At 39.5% G+C, this 15316-nt stretch overlaps 1 protein-coding gene across 3 annotated transcripts in view; it reads right to left on the reverse strand.

Annotated features, from left to right (window-relative positions):
• The window catches only part of dscama (Down syndrome cell adhesion molecule a), a 106761-nt gene extending 92061 nt beyond the window's left edge, over positions 1 to 14700 (reverse strand). For 2 of the 3 annotated variants that reach the window (XM_061740212.1, XM_061740211.1), the window contains exon 1: positions 13663 to 14699. In XM_061740212.1, coding sequence (XP_061596196.1) covers positions 13663 to 13705 — 43 coding nt within the window. In that variant the 5' untranslated portion in view covers positions 13706 to 14699. Of the gene's footprint in view, positions 1 to 13662 lie in introns of all 3 variants that reach the window. The other variant, XM_061740213.1, reaches the window with a different exon arrangement.
• Between the last annotated feature and the right edge of the window lie 616 nt (positions 14701 to 15316).

Genomic DNA, 15316 nt, shown 5'->3' on the forward strand with positions numbered 1-15316 from the left:
TTTTTTTTTATTAATATTAGAGCTGCAGACTACCTACTTCAGAGTCACAGCAAGAGTAGCTTGATGTGAAGTTGAGAGGTGATGGTGCAGGTGGGGAGGCTGGATAACTCAACTATGATCTGGTCCTGTAATGTCACAGTTCGCTGCACATTTGAACCGTTCAGTAAGTAAAACGCTCCAGACAACGAGACACAGTTGTGTTCAAACTGATTTTTGGATCCAGTGTATTTGAACCCCCAAATAAATCTGTTCGAGGTTTTGTATGACAGATATACAGACAGGCAGATGGACAGATATGAAATTTAAAAAAAACTTGACAGAGTAAAAGCTAAGTGACTAAATGTGACTATAAAATAAGGAAATTAGAGAATAAACTCCATAGAAGTTTGTAACTTCAGGCAGCGTAGTGCTGAAGGAGAATTTTTTTAGAGAGCATTTTTTTGTTAGATATCTCTTCTTTGGTTATTGACTTTTATATCTGAACCTTTCAACAGTACTTGACTTAAATGTGTATGCAATACATTGCAGCACACTATATACTGTGCATGCATTTAGAAAGTGGATGAGTGGCATTATTTCTATTTTGGTTAAAATTCCACCCACTTCTGCTTGCTGTACTGTTGACTGACTGAGCTGACAGGAAGAGAGAAAGAGGCAGAGAGGGAGAGAGAATGGATCACCGGTGAGCTGAGAAGGAGGACATTATACCCAGCGGGGAGGGATGAACGAAGGGATTAGCTGGAGGAGAAAGGCTGACAACTTGAAGCTCATCTATAGTACTTAGACCTTGGCATAGTATACAGCTTGCATAAGGAATACTTATCAAAAGCACCTAGATAGAGTTTAACTTTATTTGTTCTGTGAGGCAGAGATAGAAGCAAGTATGATTTTAAAAGAAAGAGATACAAATAAAAAAACTAATCCATTTAATGACCAACTTTTTTTGACTTGCAAGATGTTTCTGGAAAATATATTTGAGTTAAAGGCCTGAACAAGGTTCAATGGGTGTTAGATAAACCACAGGTAAAAAAGATGTGAACGCAAAGTGTTTACAACACTTATATGTTCAACCTGTCCACCATGCCGCGTCTCTTCTGTGAAACATGTCACCACTTAAACAGAATATTTTGGAGTATAACAATGCTCTCAGTCAGATTTATGTGCCTTCAGTGTGACTTTTAGGGCTGCCAAACATGGAACTCGCAACCATTCAAAAAGAAAACTTGGAAAAGAAGACTATAATGGGAACAAGACATTTCTATAATGCAAGATGGAGGACATTATTCTAGCAACAAAACATTTACATATAGCATTTAATTGCATTGATTTGTTAGCCTTTAAAGATGAATCATGATGGAATAAGATATCTAATCAAATGCATGAGACGTAAAAGAAATAGCAATTTGTAGGTAATTCAGCTTCAAGCAAAATACTTATTCTCCCAATTTTTTTCCATTATTGAGGCGCAGAATTAATGCTTTTTGCACAAGGGAAACAAAGAAGTGAAATAAGCAGGGGGTTGACAGTGGAGGGCAAATTAAAGTCCTGGGGTTAAAAGGAATAGTGGGTCAGATGACTAGACATTGTTGCCCTTCTACATGCAGTCACCTTGTTGTGCCTCATCTCTGCTCCCCTCCTTTTACAGCCCCCACATTTCCCTCCAAGGCAACAGTATTTCATCTTCAAAGGCAAAACACAATTTCCACTCAGTGTCTCATGCAAACCTATACTGAGCCATTTTATTATGTGGGTATTTATTAAGGCGTTTTTATCCTTTTTTTCTCCCCACCCAACAGCAAGCCAATCTTCAGTCGAGAGGCATAAGACATCAAAATATGGTCCAACTTAGAGTATGCTCTGTGATGTGAGAATGCAGTGTATAACCAAATTGTTTAGTCCTGTACAAGGCCGTCTGCAGCAGCACTATTATAAATCATCCTGATGGGTACATTGTCAATTTAGAGCAACAGGGACAGACGATGGTTGAGAAAATGGCAGTTGTCTGCATTAGAGCTGCACTCAATCTGCAAAAAAATGGGAAGGAGCTTTTATTAACCATCATGTTTTTCCTCATTACAAAACCATAGCGTATGAAAAGTCGCGTGTCATTCATGTTTATAACTATCTTTTATCGCAGCCTTGCTTATATATGTCATTTCCTCTCATACCTGGGTTGTGTGAATTAGACTGGCAGCTGCCTTGTGACAGCGGGCCTCTCAAACACTGCCAGGCAGCAAAATACACAGCAACAGCAGCGTTTAGTGCCCGGGATTAATCAAATTATAATTTAATCATCTGATCAAACAGCAATTAGCATAATCACTTCTGGGGAAGGCCTGATAGAGTGGAGACTGGAGCGGAATGGCGCTGGGGGCTAACAACACTTTAATGAAACATTTGCCAGAATGTTTAGAAATGTTACACATTCTGGGCTACAGGAACAGAGCTGGATTTTGAATGCTAATCAGCCTGGTTTGGTTATGCCTAATGAACACATCCAGTAGTCAGCCACAGGGGAAGAAATTCCCAGTGAGGTCCTGATTTAATATTTTCTCACTGATTCTCTTTTAGGGTTTAACATTCAGTGGGTTTAACATTCTTACCTATGCCATGATTATGACATGATATCAATGAAATCCGTATGTTCTTGGCTATATGGAACAATTACCTACATTCTTAAATATACTTGATAGACCTTCGCATCAGTTTACTAGCTTCCTTCTCTTCTTCTGCACCTACATAAACATGCATTACCAAGGTAGCCTTGTATCTGAGCACGTAGACATCCACAAAGTCAAACTGTCACCGAGGTTACTGTCAACCATTTCTCAAGTAATGCTATATACCACTGATTTTAAAATCGATACATATTTGAATAAATTGAAATGTCACCTACAGCATGGGACATATCAGGCATCCTCCATATTGAATATACTTAATTCTAAAATTTTCAGTTCCAGTGTATTCGACATATATTGTCATGGCAGCTAAATCAAGACAATGATTTTAGGTGATATTTTGCTCAGGGTAAGACAGAAATAGACAGACAGAAATAGGCTTTTATGTTAATTATGACCTCTGGAGTCAAGCAATGTGTCCATCCTTAGACCTCCTTGACCTTTACACGCTTCTATTTTTAAACTGGTCGTGTATGGCTGACAGCTTTCGAAAGAAAATACTTCCTACAAGTAAGGTATTTTTTGCATTTACATTATTTGTACCGTATATGATGTACTGTATATAATTATGCAAATATCTGACGATGAACTGACCATTAAAAATGTTTCCACGACCTACACCTAGTTGTGCCATGATATCCACAAAATGTAAACAAGTAAAAGCACCAGAAATGAAGCTTGTACGGATATCAAATGTTCATATAATATTGTACACTGAAGTCAGATAAAATTAAGAGTTATTCTTGATCTCAAATAGCTTTCCCTTGATGTCTGAATGAAGAATTGAACTGTTCAATATTTATCTTTTATATTATACTTTATCATAAACAGACATGGACAGACTTGTTGGTACCCTTCCAATTAAAAAAATAACTTATTAATTGCTTTAGGACTGTTGTTAAACATAATTATTTACAAAAACAAACTAATCAAAGTGACCTTGAAAAAGTAGTCAACAACCTTTTGAGGCAAAAACTGCAGTGATTTCTGTAACTCTCAGTGAGACTTGTGCACCTGCAGACAGGTATCCTGCTCCACTCCTCGTGGACAAATGGCTTCAGCTGTCTCAGCCTTATGGTTTTCTTCTCCGGACTGCATGTTTCAGCTTTTTCAACAGATGTCCAACAGGAGTTAGATCAGGACTGTTCAGAGTAGTCCAGTGTTTTGTTCTTAGTCATCCTTGGCTGTTTTTACTTGTGTGCTTTCAGGTCACTATCCTGCTGTAGGACCCATGATCTGCCACTGAGACCAAGCGTTCTGATGCTGGGCAGCACATTTGTCTGCATGAATGTCTTGATAGTCTTGAGATTTCATTGTCCCTGCATATATTAAAGACATCCTTGGCCAGATGCAGTAAGCCAGCTCCAGAACATAACCGAGCCTCCTACATGTTTCACAGTAGCTACAGTCTTCTTTTCTTTGAAGGCTTTATTTTTTCATCTGGGAACACAGACCCGATGTGACTTTTCAAAAAGCTCCAGCAGTGGAGTCTTTGGAGTTCACCTTGAATCTCTTTAGAAGTTGTTCTGGGCTCTTTGATTACCATTCATTTAATTCATCTCTTAATTTGTCATACATTTTCCTCTTGCAGTCATATGGACCATAACCTTTTGAATAGAATTTTCAATTTGATGTTCCTGTGCATCAAGCGCAGGGGTAACAACTAAACTGTCCAGGTCGGTTTCATTAGTTTGTTTTTGTAAATGATTATTTTGAACCACAATACAAAAATATTGTCTGATTTTCATTAGTCAATTCTTAGTAATTTATTATTAGCCTACCCAATTTTTTCAATTTCAAGGTATTTCAGTGACAATTTGTGTGAACACTCGGGATGGGCATTTTCTTTAAATGTACTCTGTCGATCATCAGGAATATTAACAATCAATTATAAATTAATATCTATTATCTTATATATAAAAAGTAATTAGGGCGACTATATAAAATTCAGTACACTTCAGTGGCAAAGGATGCAAGTTAAACCTTTTAAGATTAAAACTCGAAAGCTACCGGCAACATAAATTACGTAACTCAAACCAACTGACATGCCCTTAAGTCCAATCATGCTGTCAGCCTGAGGGACCTGGCTTAATCCACTTTCTTCGTTTTTTTTTTAAGAAAGTAATTGGAGCAATTCCCCCCCCCCCCCCATTATGATTACGGTTGAATGATCCCACATAGGGGTGGGTGATATGGCAAAAATATCATATCACGATTTTCTTTTAATAAAATCACGATTTCAATTTTATCACAATCTTAAATTGAAGAAATAAGAACAGACAATACATGTAGCCGAGGGATGAAAATAATTTAAAAAACGGGGTTTAAAGGGTTTAGAGCAGGGATGTTTAAAGTCGGTCCTTCAGGACCGGTGTCCTGCATGTTTTACATGTGTCCTTGCATCAACACACCTGATTCAAATTACTGGTCGTCACCAGCTTGCCATCAAGGTCTGGACAACTCTGTTGGTGACTGTGAGGTTAATCAACCTTTTTGGATTAAGTTTTGTTCGTATGAAAAACAGAATCGGGTCAGCTTGAAGAGCTGACTGTGTGTTAGACAATTGCTTATCACATGTTACCAGTTACAACAGCCACTCCCTAAACTGCTCAGGGGTTTGGGCTGGTCCACAACTGTCTCATTTCAGTTGGACAATTCTGTTGGAACACCCTCAACAGAAAGGATGTCTGTTTGCTCTGCAGAACATAGATTAGTTGTTCTTCAACTGAAATGTCCTGTTTATCTGTTTGTTGCCTCCCATTGTCCATCCACTGTCTACCATTGGTTGTCTTAACATAGCCGACGCCTGTCGGTTTCTCAAATAAATACCTCCTGCTAAGAAGGACCCAGCAAGCATTTCGTCGAGAGCCACAGAGAGAGAGCCATGTTGCTCGACAGGGCTCCGACTTTGCTTCACTTCTGCGCAGAAGGCCTTAAAAATCATTTCCAAGTCTTTGGTGTTTTTCTTTGTTAAAAGCTGGGTTTGATGTTGGTTAAACCTAACAGTGACACAGTTACTTTTATCACGGTGTGCTGAAGCAGGGAAACATCTAAAACCTGCAGGACACCGGCCCTCGAGGACCGACTTTGGACACCCCTGGTTTAGAGCCATCCGACATGTTATTAAAAACAACTATAGCAGCATTGTCTTCAATGCAGAAATGTGGCCAGAACATTTTTTTTTTTTACTTATTGTAGTTGTCAGTTTGATGTTTTGTCTGTGTCAGTTTTCATGTTTCGCCAGTTATTTAATTCTTATTTACCTTCAAGCTCATTAAAGTGGAAGATTTAATTGCACTCTGACAGCTGAATTAACTTTAAACCTTCTGCTGAATTTTTACCTTTTAGCCCTCATTTTTGTACCATCTTAATCATATCCTTTGCGAGATAAAAGGTAACAGCTTCTGTTACCTTTTTCCATTGCTTGTTTGACTTGTAAAATGCCTGTTTATGTTGTTTGTTTTGGTCTCACGCTAGCTGCTGCTTGCAGTGCCGCCGGGCCCCTCGCGGTTTGGCTCCTCCTCAGGGGATTAAATAGATTTGTCGTGTTAACACCCGACGTGCGAAGGGTTTCCATGCAAACTTTGCAGATTACATTTACTTGAGCTCAATCATTTGCAGAAAATCAGAACAAATTCCATATAATTGAGGTGGATTTTTTTTTGTTTTTTTTTGCGACCAACTCCGTTTGGCTTTCAGCCATCGATCTCCGTGCGCTACACTACACACACAAACAAGGAGGCGGGTCGGAAAGCGCGTCACTGCCTGTAATTCGCTATGATTGGTCGGCTAGGTTGACGACGTCAATACGTCTCGTAAAATCAGTGCATTAGCATAAAAAGTGTAGTAATTGTGTTTTTTATTGTTATTTTATTCTGCATGTAAAGCACCATGTGTTGCATTTTATATTGTATGATTTGGTGCTATACAAATAAATAAAGTTTAAGTTTAAGTTTAAAACAGTAATTTATAGAATGTGTCCTATAATCCAGTGGTTCTCAAATGGGGGTACGCGTACCCCTGGGAGTACGTGAAGGCACTCCAGGGGGTACGTGAGATTTTAAAATATACATATATTTAAAAAGTAGCATCCATGCAAAAATCCCTTAAAAATAAATATTTCATAAATAATTGAGGAAAATATAAGTCTAAATTCATAAAATGAATGTTATCTTCAGGAGTAGGCTATTCAACTTATTATCCTAAAAGCACAGAGTATCCCCCACACCAGGATGGTTCCACCTAACCTGTCAAATGCCACCTGGCTTCACCTGTCAATCACTTGGACCAACGATGGAGTCGTGGTTGAAGCATAGCAGCCATATTTTTATGTTTAATAAATCAGTTACTGATGGCACAGTGCTCTGTTTTAGGTCTTTTTTTTACAACCAAAAGTGCTTTGCGCTGGTTAGGGGGTACTTGGCTGAACAAATATTTCACAGGGGGTACATCACTGAAAAAAGGTCGAGGACCACTGTCTTAGACGATTCCACGATCTCTGCAGTTTGAAAGATCCTTCAAGGTCTAATATCGTGATATCGCCCACACCTAATCCCACACCAACCTATGTTTTGCTCAGTACATGTTTCCATTTGATTTCTACAGTAGCTCTGCTGTCTGATTCTGGAAGCAAATTGTTTGAACCACAATGAGTTACGCTCCCTGCTGGTGGTAAAAGTGAAATTCAGCACATTGCTGTACGACATAAACCTCATTATAATGATCAAATTCCACATGTTTGAATAAATTATGACAAAACAATAAGTAATCATTAACCGATTAATAATGCCCATCCCTGGTGTACACTTGTCATCCATGACATTATGACCACCCTTTTAATAAGGAACAGGTCCTCCTTCTGCACCCAAAATACCTCAGAGCAGTCAGGATCGGGACAAAGAACATCCAAGGGTGACTTTAAGTGTCTTGTGCTCGCATAATAGCAACAAAACCTTCGGCCTCGTGGATTGTTGGGTTTTTCTGCTGATCGGGCCTGCTTCCTAGATCCCATTGGGTCCCATCAGATTGGTATCTGGGGGCAATCGAATCATATGAATATCTCAGACTCTGAGATATTCTGAGAAACTTTTGTTAAGGTCAGGTGAATTTGACACCCCGAAACAGAAAAGTTTGAATCCACTGCTCACCCTGTTTCAATTTGTAAATGTAACCGCTGGTGTCCAGCGTGAATGGGCAAAAACATTCAAAAATGATGACGTAGGTCCTCCACTTTGCTTTATATGCTCCTCTGGGTCTCCTCATCTTCTTTCCCTGGTCAGTCACATCTATATCATGTTAAGGTATACCAGAAACACACCTATATACCAAAGATGGGCTTTAACAAAGGTATGAATAACAATGGTCCTTGGTATCAGCTGTTGTGCAGCCAAGGTCTGCATTTTATTTAATTTAATAAGACTGCATTTGGAAAGAAAGCCATTGTGAGCTTTAAGAAGACAATGTACAACCAAAATTATTTCCAGCAGCGTTTTTAGCTTGTTTTCACTGATGCACGCACATGCCAAGCGAGAATGGATCTCCATGTGATATGCATTTACTTTGGTGTAATATGGATGGAAATCTTTTCCGACACTGAGCAGAAATGCCAGCGTGGGCATTGATCAGTTTGTCTTGAAACATTTTGGAAAAAAGACTAATAGAAGAACTAAAGAACTTTTTTTTAGGGGCCACTGCTTGCCTGCTGTGGGAGTTGGCAGCTTTTGAGGAATGATGTTGCCATGTCGTTGCCATGTCAGTAAACCCTCATTGTGTACCTTTAAATAACTGTTACTTCATATTACTTTGAACAGTGAGAGAAACCGAAGCCAACATTCTGTCAACATAAACTTTTTATAGGAGCAAATTAATTTTCAGCTCATCATATATTTACAACTTCATGAAGTGTAACATACTCTTCTGAATATGAAGTGACAGATGTTGTAGGTAAACACCAGATTTTGAAGAGCATTCATTACATTTCTGCTAAAGGTCTCTTAATAGCTACATTGTTTGCATCTAAAAAGATTGCAAAGTGCTTTTCTACAACATTTGACTTAACCTTTTGAAATTCAACTTCATATGTTTCTGACATTTAATAAATGATCCCACTGTTTTCATATCAGCTACATCATGGCGTTAAAAAGAGTCAAGTAAAAGAACCTCCAGCAATATTCATAACTTCAAATGGAGGCTGTGACACTCAGCATTCACACTAAGCATTGAGTGGACGGGGAACAATAAGGACTGCTCATCGTAGCCTTGTTTCTGCACGGAACAGCAGGCTGATTTGATGTGACTCTATGAGCTTGAGACACAACACAACACGAGCTGACTCTGTGTCCCTCTTCCCCCCTCTTCCTCCTCTTTTTCTGCCTCACTACACACTATCATCTCCTTAAGCATTCTGGTCTGGGTTAAATGAAACCTTTAACAGTTCAATGTGCATCCATTAACATATGTTTGAGTCTACTCGCAGCCAAGTTGAGGCACATGCACACACACTGTGGAGCGACAAAAATAAATGAATAAATAAATAAATAGATAAAATCTTGACCCGATGGCACTGATAAATCCCTGAATGATTTGTTCACTCTGTCCATGAAAACAGCAAGTCACTAATCCTTCCTGATACTACATCACATGCATGATTAAAACAAGAGGATAGTAATAATAATAAAAAAAAACAAACCCAGCCTATTTGAATTCAAATGAAAGAGTCTGTTAATGTGATACTTTGTAAGATAGCAAAAACTCTAATTTTACTCTTGACATTTAAGCACAGTATATGTCAAATATTGTACATCTAAGTTATATACAATTCGAAATAACATACATATAATAAACAGCACAATAGCATCAAGTTCAGAATTAAAAAGTCTATTTATTTACTTACTGTTTCTGCTCATGCTAAAACAAGTATGTAGACAAAACATATAAATATCCTGATTCTGTCAAAAATGATAACATTATAACTTGATTGTAGCATCAGTTAATACAGCAAACCTGGCTAGAAACCTACAAAGACATGTACTTTCTTTTTAAAAGAGTAATCGCGAGGCATTTTAAAGCCATGTTCCCTGTGGCCTACATTGTGTTGACTTGTGTGCTGATATTAATGTGCCACTGAGGAGCTGAGCTCAGTTGTTGTTTGCTGATGTGTGTTGCTGTGACTCTGTCAACCCTCCCTGACTCTATGTGAAGTGACAGATGTATACCAAAAGACACGAGTCTGCACAGACCCAGTTTCCGACTGGCCCAAATGTGACCTCCAAGCGACGTTGTTTTGACTGGTGACAGTCGGTTAAAACTAAAAAATGGGATCAAATAAGACTATGCAACATCTGACAAGAAATTAAATGAAACAAGAGCCTTCTTTGCACTTTCTTGAACTCATGAAATGAGTTGACATTGCTTACTACTAATTTTCCATTCACAAAATACCTTTTGAGGAAGCCTGGATTATGTTCCAAAGTGTCAATTTGATTGGAAAAAGTGCATAGGTTTGTGCCAAAGTGGATGCCAGTTAGTCGCAATGGGAATTAGAAAATGTTTTATGATAAAAAGCACATGAATTGATGTAAACGACATATGGTTGTGGTTAAGTTTTGATCACTATCGCATTGTGCATTTCGTCAACTATTTTCCTTCGTTTCTTCTTTTTTTATGCATTCAACAGATACAACTATCTTCCTCCAAGATTCCTAAAGATAATCAAAAAAGAGGTCTGGTATTTTTACTCTTGAAAACAAATTAAAAGGCATTTAGTGCTGTTATGCATGAGGGAGGCTGTTTTGGGAAAAAAAAACACATTAGTTATTTTTAGAAGTAACATCCAGGAGCCACATGTAACTCACAAACTGATACAAAGGGCAGTCATTGTGGTCAATTAGCTGCTTGTGGTGCTTTGTGCATGCTGTTAACACAGACTCGTCTCACTGTATCTGCTTATTTTATCATAACCATATCTCTATCATTATCAAGATTAATATCATTTGCTTGAATCCCTGATAAAACAATGCAGAAGGAACGAAAGTTATGTTGTTACATTATTCATATTTGAAAGCATGACATCGTAATGAAAATGTTTACGTTTTAATATGCAGTGACACCTTTTCTCCAGCTGCCCCTTGTCATCCTAAACTGAAAGCTGAAAATGCACATGAGTGTATTTAGTCATTTGAGGAGCAATTCTGTATTTACACAGCTTATTAGTGTCCAATGGAGTACATGTCAGGTCCCCCCAGTCCCACCCCCCAGCAGTTATGTAGCGAAGCAAAACCAACATTATCCCACTTCCCCAATTCAGTCTCTTAATAACTGGAATATTTTGTTGCCATCATATTTAGGTTTAAACAGATGCTTTTGCAAAAGCACTCCAGAGGCTCAAGCATCACTGAAGTGAGCTCTACAGCAGATTTCACTCTCTACGGCCGTGAATTGTTTATATCAACTGTAGATGAGCTTGCAAATGTGTCCTCAAATTGGAAAAAAGCAATTGAGAGCAAAGTGGGAGTTTGTACGATGGGCACTACGCGTAAATGATCACTGAAAAGTTAGAGCTATACAGTGCAAATAGATGGACTTGTGTGAAAATGCAATGTCATAATGTATTTTAAACAATACAAATATCTACATGGTTAGTTGTCAAACAGATCTGAACCAGTTTAAGTATTCAGGCAATTCAAAGTTAAAAATGTGTTGAAATACATACAGTAACTAATACGAGGCAAGAGTAAAAGGCAGTATTCTACAAGGACGCATGGGCTACCTGAACAGAGTGCAGTGTTTCTCAGCCCAGAGCCCACACTGCAGCAACACTCATTACCTGGGTCTCCATAGAGACAACCTCAGCAGCCTGTTCTGGACCAGAGGTCTAAAAGCCTGTTTTTTTTCAGATCTCTACATCTCTCTGTCCAGAGGAGGAACACAAGGTATGATTCTGATGGTACAGTAGCTGCTTATTATGCAGAACCGTTCAATGAAAGCAAATGTGAAGCAGAAACAATATCATCTAAGACCAGCAGTGGCAGTCCTTTTATTCTGGCTACAGTCAGTTTAAAGACGGAGGAAAATACAAGGAGAGGCTTGTCAAAATGCACATGAGTAATTCAAAATTCTTCCACAAAAGCAGCATTTAAATGTTTGGATCAACAGAGAAAGTCAGTGTCAAATGTCAAAATGAACCGGGTCTGTAAAACAACTCTGCATCAGCGGTGGCCACAAGTGTAACATTCATTACAGTTACGAGTGCTATTGCTGCCATTCAAAGTTTCCGTGTAAATGTCTCGAGCAGCAGCCATTTTGCAACGCTGTTGCCTGGACCAAAGAGACTGAAAAAGCCCTTCACAAGCAAAGCAATGGATCATGCTCAGCAAACAGAGATTTCAGCACAGCCTTGGTTTGCAGTAACCGTCAGTGTCCGCTCTCTTGCTGGACATAACGTCTCTTCCAAAAAGGGATATTTACTTCTCCATTCTCCCCTATAAATAACTCCTGTCTTCACTGAGCCCTTAGCACTGCCACGAAATGGTTTTCCTGTCATATTTGTTTGACGCATCAACCTCTAATCTCACTTCACACTATGTCCAGATTTGGTTTCTAACCCTTTTAACCCCTTTCATTCCATTTACCTTTCAAGAGAGCTTTAAATTACCCCACTTTCCTTTCTAACTGATTTCTGCCCCCCAACAAAAATACATCCCACCCCACAGTGCCTTGTCTTCCTCACTGCCCCCCCTCTCCCTTCCAGTTTTTGTATTCGCTGTGTAAAGAAAAAAAAAAGCAGTCACCCATAGCCCAATAAAGACACTTGTGCGGCTTATCAAGCCTATGTTCTGAGGAATTCACTGTGGTTATGCGTGTGTGGATGCATTTTGTGAGATTTGCACTTGGTGATAAGGGTGATAAGGTGATAAGGGTGATAGGCTCTCTCTCTCGCTCTCTCTCTCTCCCTCTTTTTTTTCCCAATCCAAAATGACTCCATGTCTGTGCTTCTAATATGGCGGGTGCAATGCTGGAATAAAGCGCAGCAACCTATTTAATCCATTTTTAAGAAGACTGCTTGCTAATTTTCAAAAGCAAATAAACATGGATTCACGTGTTAATGTTATCTAATTCAATACCTGAAACAATTAAGTTGTTTCTCTGTATTAAAGCATATATATTAATACATCACATTTTCATCTCAATAGTTCTTGGTTGATGGGCAGATTTTTTAAATTTAAAGTTAAAGGAATGTATTTTTATGAAGGAAATACGTTTTCTGTCTGAATCAAATTCAAATGCAGGCTTAAGATTTAAACAGTTACTGATTACACCATGGTACACATGGAAATATATTATAACAACATTTCTAAAATAAGATTTTTGAAAAGCCATATATGTTCTGTATAAACTGTTGAAATACATATTAAGCATAATTATGAAAACGATGTAGAAAAACATTCCCACAGACTGAGGCCTTGTGCAGTTTGAGATCAGAGGATAAATAACCTGCTACAGAATCAACTGAAAATGCAGCTAAATAATGGTGAGACTTTAATTTGAAGCCTTAAATTTAAAAGATATAACACAATAAATTAAAAAGGACAAACAATACTATACCAATCTATTTTCAAATGCCTTGCTCCTCATGCAGCACAGGCTGCAGCTATTTTCCTTTATCCCTCTCTTTATAGTTCTCTATTTCAGTTTCCAGTAAGGATTAGTCTTAAACGTATGAATGGCTAAATGATTTTATACTTCATCATCATGAAGGTTCCTGCAGATGTAACAGTCAACCCCCACTATCAACCTAAAGTGCCCACTGCCTGTGACAGGTCATAGCAACAGCCTGTCCCTACGTTCCATTTAACGGGAAATGATTAAATAATATACCCAACATACAGTATAAATCTTTACAGATTATTGTTATTATTTGAGCGCTTATTCCAGTGGGATAATTAATCTAAACTTAAAGTTCGATGTGCGCATATGCATCACTCACCATTCAAGATGCACTGAGAAAAGATAAGAGCCAATATCCACATGCCCCGCTCCGTTCAATATCCAATATTATGCTTTTTCTTCTTCTCTCCCAGCACTCTTTCTTCTTATTATGTCTTCTTTTATTTCCCCAACTAGTCCCATGCAATGCAAGAAAATGGAGCTTGCAAATCTCTTTCCCTCTCTCTCTCTCTCTCCCTCTCTCTCTTTCGCCTCTCTCTCCCTCTCTCTCTTTCAATCCTGCACGTTGGGGAAAAAAAAGATGAAGAGGAGGAGGTTTGAGCTTCTTCCTACTGCTGATTGTCTCCTGGTACCGCGGGAGAGAGTAGGCTATATGATCCACAGCGGTGCGTCTCCTCCGGTTTTTTTTTAGTTTTTTTTTATTTTCTTTGACTGACCGCACCGCACCGCACCGCACCGGTCCTGAGCGCCGGGCCTCAGTGGAGCCGTCCCCCCGCACCGGAGCGCAGCGCTGCGGGGAACAGGAGGGTTGTCGGCTCGGTGCGCTCCGGTCCAGGTGAGCTGGAGTCAGATGCTGGCCGCGCATAGAACAAATTGCATATGCCGAACTCCACCCGGAAAGAATTGAAAACAAAACAAACAAACAAAAAAAAGACACTTAACAAAATGATTCCAAAATGAAAAAAAAAAAATCAATAAAGTATAAAAAAAATGTAAAAGTCTACACGGAAAAGGCCAAAGTGTGTCACATCAGCTATATGGAGGGAGGGAAAAAAATGCGTGAAAGTTGGAATTTTGTTCGTGGATTTGATTGTTAAAAAAAAAAGCGCATGGAGTTGATTGTTAGCTTCGCTGGAAAGTCATCCTCTCTTCGCCGCCTCTCTCCGTCCGGCGAGCAACAAGCACACGCATCTTCTCCCTGCAGCCGCACACACACACTGCGCGCTGGTCCCTGCGCTCACAAGCTGCCCTGCCTCTCAGGGCTGTGGAGCAAAGCCTCGGCTCCTTCTCCGCAGACGCTTTTGTCCCTCTCCATTGCCTTAAAGGTGCAAGGGTGGGGGGTGTGAGGGGGCGCAGAGCTGAGCCTCTGATGGAGCGTTAAAAAAAAAAAAAAACTCTTTCTTTTGCTTTATCACAGATATGATGGACCAAGGTGTCTCACTCAGAAGAGCTGCACATTTACATAAGCAGGGGAGAATTAGCCCATGCAGGACATCCTCCTGTGGTCTGCTGGCGGTGCTGGTGCAGAGGGCTGGAGGACTGATGCTCAGGGAGGGAGGTGGGGAGCCAGAGATAGGGAGTGATGTAGGCTTACACCTGACTGGATGCTATGTAGACATTTGAGGTTGGAGTGCGGTGGGGGTTAGGGGGTTAAGCTAAATTACCTTAATTGGAGAAGATCACATCCTATATTTAAAATAAATCTGTGCATGTGTGTGTGTTTTTTTTTTATTCTTCTGGATAATTTATGAACCCCCTGGGTGTTTCGGGACCCTGCCAGCCTCACCCCCGCAGTCATTAATTGACCTTGACAAATATAAGTAGCAACCCCCCACTGCACCAGGGGGCATCAAACAGCGGCCATGTCAGACAACCACAGCCGCCTCCATGAGTCCACCTCCATTTAAACCACACAGGAGGAGATTGTGGATTAACATGTGTAGACTAAATGGCTAGGGGAAAAAGAGGGGCAT

This window comes from Cololabis saira, chromosome 14 (genome assembly GCF_033807715.1).
Source record: "Cololabis saira isolate AMF1-May2022 chromosome 14, fColSai1.1, whole genome shotgun sequence".
NCBI classification, from domain to species: Eukaryota; Metazoa; Chordata; class Actinopteri; order Beloniformes; family Belonidae; genus Cololabis; species Cololabis saira.